The sequence below is a fragment of the Amblyomma maculatum genome, chromosome 9 (assembly GCF_055883805.1).
Source record: "Amblyomma maculatum isolate TAMU_Amacu chromosome 9, ASM5588380v1, whole genome shotgun sequence".
Classification (NCBI taxonomy): Eukaryota; Metazoa; Arthropoda; class Arachnida; order Ixodida; family Ixodidae; genus Amblyomma; species Amblyomma maculatum.
Window position 1 is genome coordinate 108,816,614 of NC_139352.1, and position 9,427 is coordinate 108,826,040.

The window sequence follows — 9,427 nt, forward strand, 5'->3', positions numbered from 1 at the left end:
CCGACCGGCGATGGTGTCTGGCAGCTGTGCCCGCTGGCGGCTAAGTGCCAGCGAGAGCCACCGCAGTCGAAGTCCGAAGGTTGGAAATAGCGGCTAAAAAACCGCCGGGCGACCTCGCAGAGCGCCGGCGGGAACAGCCACCGGGAGTGGAACCGAAGCAGGAAACCGGGCACGGAGCTTTTATCTGCAGGAGAATGAAAAAAGCTATGTCTCGCAGCCTGGAGATAGGCTGCGGGCAAGCGCCGATGGAACGGCGGCACGAGCTGCTTCGCGTGGCTCGGGTGCGCCGGCCAAGCACGTCCTATGGCTTCGAGCTGCTCGAAGCGATCCTCCTGATATTTTACCATATATAAGACTTCACATCATATATTTTATTGTAACTTACCATTATATATTTTACTGTTTCTTACAGTACAAACTGTGGGTGCGACGAGCCTATAGGCCACATTCTTTGTGAGTGCCCCAGTGAAGTTCCGTTGTTGGTTCTTTAGCCCTGTGCACCAGGGGTGCCCGTCTGAGATGGTATGTTGCAGTGGACGTTCCTTGCGCCAGAGACGCTCCGTCGGAGACGGTATGAGCGAAGACTTGAGGGCAGGAGTTGACGAGAAGAAAACTGAATTTTATAAACACAGCAAATATTTACAACATTTGCAGCAGAGATACAGGCTGGAACCGATTAAAAGAGAAAGATTCCCCACCTCGGCATAGCCGACAATGCCGAGCATCAAAACCTAGTCCGGAACGCCGGACCGTGCACTCGAGCTCGGTTTTAACCCCCTTAGGTCCAGCCCTAATTTCCGCAACGACCAATCACAACCAACGTCAACCTGACTGGTTCGTTACGACTTCCAGCGCCCCCTTCAACTTTAAGATTACTAAACCCTCTCTCTCATAAAAAAGGAAAGGCAAAACTCCTAGGGTCACGTCTTTCCACTGGGCGCTTGCATTGAATAGCGCACGTTAAAGATCCCCAGTGGTCGAAATTGCTCCGTAGCCCTCCACTACGGCTCATCTTTCCACTTTCACTCCCACCTTCCTCCCTTCCCTTAAGGCGAGATTGCGGTGTCCACAGAAAACAAGTGAGACATTTACCGCGCCTTTCCATTCCTAAAAAAAAAATAAATCAGTAGTGTCTCACCTGCCCTCGCGAGGCCGAGACAGCGCGCTCAACCCGGTGTACAAAAAAAAAAAAGAAAAGAGCGATCCTGTCAGAATCCGCCTGTCGTCACGGGTGCTGTGCCATTGTTAGGCATTCGCCACAGCGTTCTATCGGGGTTCCGCGCTAATCTGTTGTGCCAGTCGGTCTCTTTCAGCCCAATATACTGTGATAAAAGACACTGTCTGTGCCGTATGCTGGAGCATCTAGATCGACGACCATTTAGTGAAAATAAAATTTTAGGTGCCTGGCCACAGAGATCGCCTGCGGTGAAGGCCTCCCAGGCACTGCTCCGCTTTATGAAAAGCACAGGCCTAATCGAAAGACTATGAGTTTGCTGTTATGTTACGGGATATGACTGTGACGTGATGCGATGTGGCATGTCTTTTATGTGACTGTACTAACTTCAATCATCCTTCTATCACAACTTTTATATCCACTCACCCCCTTACCCCAGTGCAGGATAGAAAACCTGTTTCGTTTACGGGTTAACCTCCCCGCCTTTCCTCCTCATCTTCCTCCTCCTCCTCCATATATAGAGAGACCCTTTCATGAAAACAGTGAACTTTGCCGGCGTTGAGCGCACGTTAAAGATTCCCAGGTGGTCGAAATTACTCCGTAGCCCTCTACTACGGTGCCCCGCCGGGGTGGTGCAGTGGTAAGACGCCCGACTACTGTGCCGGAGTACCCGGGTTCGATCCCGACCTCGGCGGCTGCGTTTCGATGGAGGCGAAACGAAGAGGCGTCCGTGTGCTGTGCGATGTCAGCGCACGTTAAAGATCCCCAGGTGGTCCAAATTACTCCGTAGCCCTCCACTACGACTCCTCTTTCTCTCTATCCACTTTCTCTCCCACCTTCCTCCCTTCCCTTACGGCGCGGTTCAGGTGTCCACAGCTGCAAGTGTGACAGATACTGCGCCTTTCCTTTCCTGTGAACCAATCAACCAATCAACTCTACTACGGCTCCACTTTCTCTCCACTTTCACTACCAACTTCATCCCTTCCCTGACGGCGCGGTTCAGGTGTCCACAGAGCAAGTGTGACAGATACTGCGCCTTTCCCTTCCTGTAAACCGGCGTTCAGATGCCGGCGTTCAGATTTCGCTGGCATGCTACTGTGTGCAGGAGGCTGTATTCGGGAGGGAAATATTCAAAGAGAATGGTGAGGAAAATAAAAGAAATGAAGGGGAAGATAGAATGCGCCCTATATATACGTTTTAAGGTGCTTTGTGGAGTAATGGTATAAAAAGAAATGATGAAATTCGTAATCCGACAAAAGTGCTTATAAAGTTAACAGTTTAAAAAATGCCTGAGGATAACATACAAGGTGAATTTAGAGTTTGTCAAGGAGTCCAATGTCTTTCAAATACGTAAATAAAAAAATTCATTGCGAGTCTCTGTTGCATAGGGCAGACTAAGGTACCTAAAACACAGTTCATTGTTAAAGGCACAGAGGAGAGCCTCTCCATGGTGCGTTCATAGTACACACAGGGCACTCAAGTAGGAGGAGGAGGAGGAGGAAAAAACTTTATTAAACGAGCGAGTTCAGACCCTTCAAGGGCCCAGGGCCACCGCACGGCCCTCACATTACGTGCATGTGTCCAGGTCACGTAGGGCCATGGCACTGGCACCCCGGTCCACACAGCGACGTTGTATGTCCAGGTCCTGCGACGTAAGGAGGGCCTCCCATTCCTCCCATGATCCGATGGCGGGCTGTCCCTGCGGGGGAGGATCGGCAGGGCAGCCGAAAAGAATGTGGTCCAAGGTGGCGTGCAACTCTCCACAGAGAGTGCACTCGGGGGAAACGGGTCGGTAGTAGGATAGGCGTTGAGGGGTGAGAAGCGTTCGGGTTTGAAGACGCCTCCAGAGGATTTGTTGGGAGTGCGACAGCTGGGAGTGGGGAGGGGAGTAGAGTCGACGGGCAAGGCGTGCTTGCTGTGTGAGCTCAGAAAATGTATGTGCCCGCTCCCTCGAGAAGTCCCGGCATGGGTCGCCATTTGCCCGGCTAATAAGTCCTCGGGCTATGTTATCGGCGGCCTCATTTCCGGGATTGCCAGAGTGAGCCGGCACCCATATAAGCTCAATACGCCTGTCAGAATTCAGGGTGCACATTCTCAATATTTGCCACGCGGGAGGATGGACGCGTCCGCGGGCAAAGTTAAGTATGGCTGTTTTGGAGTCGCTAAGTATGTAAGCCGCATCTGTTTGGGCGATTGCTAAGGCTATAGCCACTTCCTCTGCTTCTTCCGAGTTACAGGGAGGGTCTATGAAGTGAGTGAGTGGGGGGGCTGCTGGATTGTAGGCCACGGCTACCGAACGGTCTGAACCACATGCGGCGTCCACCCAGCGGACATCCTCTGCAGTCCCATAGTGTTTATGGAGAGCTTTGGCTCGCGCGACGCGGCGGGATTGATGGTGTTCTGGGTGGACGTTCTTAGGAAGAGGTTTGAGGATAAGCGCTGAATGCACGGCCTGAGGGAGAGGGTTTAACTCTTCAGCATGTGCGGGTATGCGAATGCCGAGAGTGTCCAGTATATGTCGTCCTGTTTGCGTGCCAGCCAACCGAAGGTACTGTGTGTACCGATGTGCCTCTATAAGTTCTTGTATATTGTTGTGCATTCCTAGTTTTAAGAGCCTGTCCGTGCTAGTGGTCTTCGGTAGGTTGAGCGCTGCTTTGGTAGCCATGCGGATTAAGGCGTTGATTTTATCTTTGTCTGCACAGGAGAGGTTCAGGTAAGGAGAGGTGTAAAGAATACGACTGAGCACAAAGGCATGTAGTACCTTTAAATTGTCAGCTTCATCTAGGCCGGCTCGTGAGTGTGAAACCCTTCTCAAAAGATGGATGACGGAGTAAGTAGACTGTTTTAGTGCCTTCAGGGTAAGGTCGTTTTTCCCCGTGTCCTGTAAGTTCATACCAAGAATGCGGAGGTTGGGGGTTTGTGGTATGGGAGTATCGTGCAAATAAATTGTTATGGGGGCGGTAGGAACACGCCGCGGCCGGAGTAGAAAGAGTGCTGACTTTGTCGGGGAGCATTCAAGGCCAATTTTTTCCGTGTGGGTAGATATAGCTGTGGCCGCTTCTTGAAGTGTAGATTCTATGTCTCCATCCGAGCCGTATGTGGTCCAAACCGTGATATCATCCGCGTAAATGGTGTGTCCCAAGTGTGGGATACTGCTTAAAGCCTTTGCCAGCGGGATCATGGTAATATTAAAAAGGAATGGCGACAACACTGCGCCTTGCGGGGTGCCAATGTTACCAAGTGTGAAAGAGGGGGTCTGTATATCATCTATATGCAGGGAGGCGGTGCGTCCGTTCAGGAAGGCCCTGATATAGTTATAGACCTTAGGCCCTAGCTGCAGCTCTTGAATGCTTTGCAGGATAGCACTGTGCGTGACCTTATCAAATGCTTTGGTGAGGTCTACTGCCAGTATTGCTCTGGTGTGGTGTGGCATATCATTGAGGATAGCATTTGAAATCTGTAGTAGGGCGTCCTGCGCCGATAAATGAGCTCGAAAACCTAGCATGCTATGGGGATACAGTCCATGGGATTCCATGTGTTGCGTAAGACGGTTGAGGATGACATGCTCAAAGAGTTTCCCCAGGCATGATGTCAGGGAGATGGGGCGGAGATTTTGGGCATTTATGGGCTTGTTTGGTTTAGGAATGAATATTATTTTACCGTGCTTCCATTCATCCGGTAGCTGCCCCGCTTCCCAGCACTCGTTAAAGTATTCAGTGAGCAGGGAAAGAGAACGGTCATCTAGGTTTCTGAGCATGACATTGGTGATTTTGTCCTCTCCAGGGGTTGAGTTGCGTAGCTTAAGGAGGGCTGATCTAACTTCGATCTCCATAATGGCGGCATCTAGGGAGGGTTGATCAGGGCCTATGTAGTTTGGATAGGATATTGCTTGGCCCACAGTAGTATAAGTTGATTGCAGTTGGGCTAAGAGCGATTGCTGACTACATCGATGTTTATGGATAAGCCTTTTGAGGGTAAGCCGAGTTTCCTTTTTAGTTTGTGTGGGGTCTATCATGTGTCGAAGAAGATGCCAGGCCCTGGAGGAGGAGAGATTACCTCGCAACCCATCGCATATTTGGTGCCAGTTATGTTTACTGAGGGCGGCGCTGTGCTCCTCTACTTGCTTTTGAATTTGCGCCAGTTTAAGTTTAAGCTTTCGATTATGCTTATGTTTTTTCCAGCGCGCAAGGATACTCTTCTGTGCTTCGAGAAGGTGCATTAACCTACTATCTGCAATGGGAGTCTCGGGGGTGGTGTCTAAAGTTTGCGTGAAAGCCTGGACATCTTCCTTGAGCTGTGTCATCCATGTGTGGAGGTTAAAGGGGGTCTTTAATGTTCTGGCCTCTCTGTGCTTACGCAGATTATCCCAGCTAGTTTGCCGGACACGGTAGATTTTAGCTTTTTTGGCAAAGTCAAGCTCTATAGTTATTATATAATGGTCACTGCCCAGGGTCTCATTCGAGTTGCTCCATACCAGTGTTGGGAGGTTTCGGCCGAATGTAAGGTCTGGGCTAGTATCGGTGGTGACACTATTGCCGATTCTTGTAGGTGTGCTGAGATCATTATATATAGAGAGGCCCTGTATCTGAAGGGTGTTGTGTAATTCCGCTCCTCTCTTGTTGGTGCGCATGTAGCCCCAGTCTACATGTGCGCAGTTAAAGTCGCCTATAATAATGAGGGGGTCCTTTTTTGCCACTGTGGATGCAGCTTTAATGAGAGCAATTAAATCGGCGACCGGCTGCCTCGGAAGGAGGTAACAGTTAAGGATGAATAGGGGATAGGATTTCTGAGTAGACGGGATTAATTCTAAATATGTGTGAGCCACCGGGGAGTGTATTTCGTGACAAGTGTATGGAATTAAGTGTTGAACATACGTGGTAACCCTAGGGTTGGGAGTGATGTCAGAGGGTACCAGAGCGTAACCTGGTAGTGATACATTTGTTCCAGCATCCTGGAACGCTAATATATCGGGGTGTGTGGAAGAAGCAGATAGTAGTTGCTGCAGGGGGTCTCGTTTGCGGCGAAACCCCCTGCAGTTCCATTGCAAAATGCGTAGTCGGGGGTTACTGCCTCCTGTCGACAGGGCCATGCTGGAGGGTAGGAGGGCGAAGGATGGAAGTTGGTGTAGGGTTGTTAGCTGGGGTGTTCGAAGGCATTCCAGCTATCATTTTTGGAATCTGTTGCATAATGGCTGTGGTTACTTGTCTGATAATTGTTTCTGTAAGCCTAGCCATGGCGGTTTCAATGTACGTTTGAGTCTGAGCCAGAATCTTGGCTTCTAGGTTTTGGGCAAAGTCTTTGAATTTGGAGTCAATGTCTGGAACGTCTTCTGGTCTGCGTTTTTTTTGGGGAGGGGGTGTGAACGATTGGGGTGTTGGCGATTGAGGGGGTTGGTTGGATGTGGAAGGAATAGAGCTAACGGCTGCCCTTAAATGCCTTACCTCTTCCCGCAGGAGTGCTATCTCTTCCTCCCGCCGTGATGTTTGGGGTGTACTGCTGGCTTTGGTCCAGGCTGGCTGGCGATCCTGACGAGGCACTAGGGGTGGAAAGTCTTTTGCCGTGGGCACTGCTGTTTTGGGTTTCGGCGCTGTCCGTCGTCGATGCTGGGGGGTCCTGGCTTTGCATGAGCCTGTACCGGTAAGGTGGTTCCCACCACAAAGAATGCATTTCGGCGTGCAAGTGTCTTCTTGCCTGTCGTGATTCTCTCCGCATCGGGGGCAGAGTCCGCTTCTTGGGAGAGGGCACACATCGTACCTGTGACCAGGTTTCCGGCAGTTTGTACAAGCTTCAGGGCTGCCCTTGTATTTGGTGCATCGATGTACAACACACATGTACTTGATGGTGTGGGGTACCGGACCAGAAGCAAATGTTATTAGAATTGACGACGTTTTCCCCATGCGTCGAGCCGCTATGATATTGGCCTCCGGGTTGCGATACTGCAAGTCCTTCAGTATTTCATCTGGTGCTTCATTCCAGTATGCACGGGAAATAACACCCTTGACTGCCGCTGGAGGTGCCGCGATATACGCGGCTACCGGGAATTTCTTTCCATCTATAGTGATTTCCTGCATGTTCACTAAGGCGAGAGCTGTTGCCTCCGCCACCGTCGCTACCGTGAAGGTATTGTTTGTGGGATGAACTCTGATGTGCAGTTCGCCCATCACTGAGCAGCTCGGAGTTGCATGCAGTGCCTGCAAGAGACTTGGAGCTGGAAGCTTTTCCAGGGAGAGCCCGCCTCTCGGGCGAAATACGACTCGGATCGTGCCTGCCGGCAGCGCGGCAAGTTGTTTACTTTTGTGCACAACCGCGCGCGTCATGCGTAGTAAGTGCGGCGTCTCCTGGTGCGGGGCTCGAGAGGTTCCAGGCGCAGCGTCCGACGGCGCGCCGGCGTTGCTTCCGTTAGGGTTGACGTGAACTGAGGCCGTTGATGGGTTTTTTGAGGCCGCGTTTGAATCTGAGGTTTGAGCTCGATAAGCACGTAGGACAGTTTTCCACTCACCAGGGCGATAGTCTTGTGGGTTGGGTATGTCTGCATCCACTGGTTCCTCCATGGTTGTTGGGGACTGAGGAACGCGGCGCGCCGGACAGGGTCGCCTCGATGAGGCGAGGCCTAGTGCGGCGGCGTGGTTGTCAGAGGCGTTTTCACTGGATGATTCTCGAAGATCGCGGGGCACATCCAAAAGATGGCAGTGGTTAGGGTCCGTGTACCTTCCTGGATCCGTTGATCGTTTTGACGTGTCACAGGAAAGATTGGCTGGGCACAAGAGCCAGAAATTGGCTGAGCTGTTGCGAACCGCACCCGCTCCACAGCACACGGATGTCAGCGCTCTCAAGTAGGATATGTTCCACAGTTTCAATTGAGCCACATTTGTCACAATGCAGACTGTTCAATTCACCGAAAGTGTAGCGCAAGCCATTTTTATATGCACAGTTCAGGCGAAGTCAGTAGTAAACAATTTCTAGTTGGCGAGGATATTTCGGAGGGAGTCTTCATCTTAGGTGTGGGTGAATTGAGTAAAGAAATTCGTAGTCATGTGTCGGCATGCTCCAAAGTCGATACTTTGTTTTGGAAGCAAATGTTTTGGCCAGTTAGGATGCATCACATTTAGGAAGAAAGTCCAAATGTATCTTTGATGTTGGTGGCCTTTACAAGCCGCTTTATGTGTTTTTTCATTGGCTTTAATGCCACAGTTAGCTGGTATTCATTGAAATGTTGTGCAGTAGCCTGCGGTAATAGCCAAATGATGTAGATACCCGATGTTAAGGGAAACGGGATGATGATTGGTTTTCCTCAACAGGTTATCAGAATTTGCAGAGATGTTCTGGATTCGGTTAAGATAACCCATCCTCTGGAAGTTTGGCGCAGGATATAGGCAACAGCTTCTTTAATGCCATGGAGCTCAGCTATCGTAGATGATGTCTTGCGCTGCTGCCGGTAAGACAGGACACGGGTTGTTGAGGGTACATAAAGGCTACAGGAAAAAGTGTCTTGAGCAGTTGAACCGTCGGTGAATATCTGGGTGTTTTGCGCATATTCCTTGACTAAGTAGGCGAGAGTGGCTTGCAGAAGTTCTGCCTGTGGTATGAGGCTCGTCGCATCCACGCCAGAAGCTGACACATTCACTTTTAAGATGATAGTGCTCATGGGGGAAATGTGAGTGGCAGTAGATTACGAGGCTGAATAGTAGTACCCAGGTAGCACAAAATGGGCTATGGAGGGGTCAACCGGTGGGTCCAATGTAGCAATGCAGGACAGTCACAGTGGGCTTGATGAGGGTGCTGTAAAGGGGGCCGACGTAGGCCTGAAGAAGGCTGTCGACAAGGCCCTGATGGGCCCCACTTGGGACCGATGCAGGCAGCCTTTGTGAGGCTGTCCAAATTTTTCCCGCATGCCAAATGTGCACATCTCTCCAACTCCCCCCGATGGTCCTACTTTGGACAGATTCGGGCTGCTGCTCTGGATGAACATTTATTTTTAATTTCGGTCCGCCTCTCAGATATGACATAGAACCGATGAAGATCCGATAGCGCATAGATAGATGCATTTATTGAAAGGAAAAGGTAGAGAGGTTGGCCGGAATTATTCAAATCTGGCCTGCTACTCTGCACTGGGGAAGGGGAAGGAGAGAAGAAAGAAGGTCGTGATCGGTGACGATGTGGGAGCAGGCATATGAAATACATATACAGACACAGTAGCTTGCTTTACAAGCGCAAATCAAGTCCGCTGGCGCACAAAAAACGGCAAAGAGCACG

General features: G+C 50.7%; 1 protein-coding gene across 1 annotated transcript; it reads right to left on the bottom strand.

The window, feature by feature from the left end:
* Positions 1 to 6,237: 6,237 nt before the first annotated feature.
* On the bottom strand, positions 6,238 to 8,819 carry LOC146180117 (uncharacterized). Its single transcript, XM_084580331.1, has 2 exons — positions 8,678 to 8,819; positions 6,238 to 7,928 (listed from the first exon to the last, which is right to left on the bottom strand). The coding sequence occupies exons 1-2, from the start codon at positions 8,817 to 8,819 to the stop codon at positions 6,238 to 6,240; spliced, it is 1,833 nt and encodes a 610-aa protein (XP_084436457.1).
* Between the last annotated feature and the right edge of the window lie 608 nt (positions 8,820 to 9,427).

What these genes read in the sequence shown, in the direction of transcription:
- LOC146180117 (XM_084580331.1), bottom strand. Translation starts at nt 8,819, where the DNA reads ATGAGCACTATCATCTTAAAAGTGAATGTGTCAGCTTCTGGCGTGGAT. An exon ending in CACCCAGATATTCACCGACG is followed by an intron (nt 7,929 to 8,677) that starts GTTCAACTGCTC and finishes TCTTGTGCCCAG; the next exon opens with CCAATCTTTCCTGTGACACG.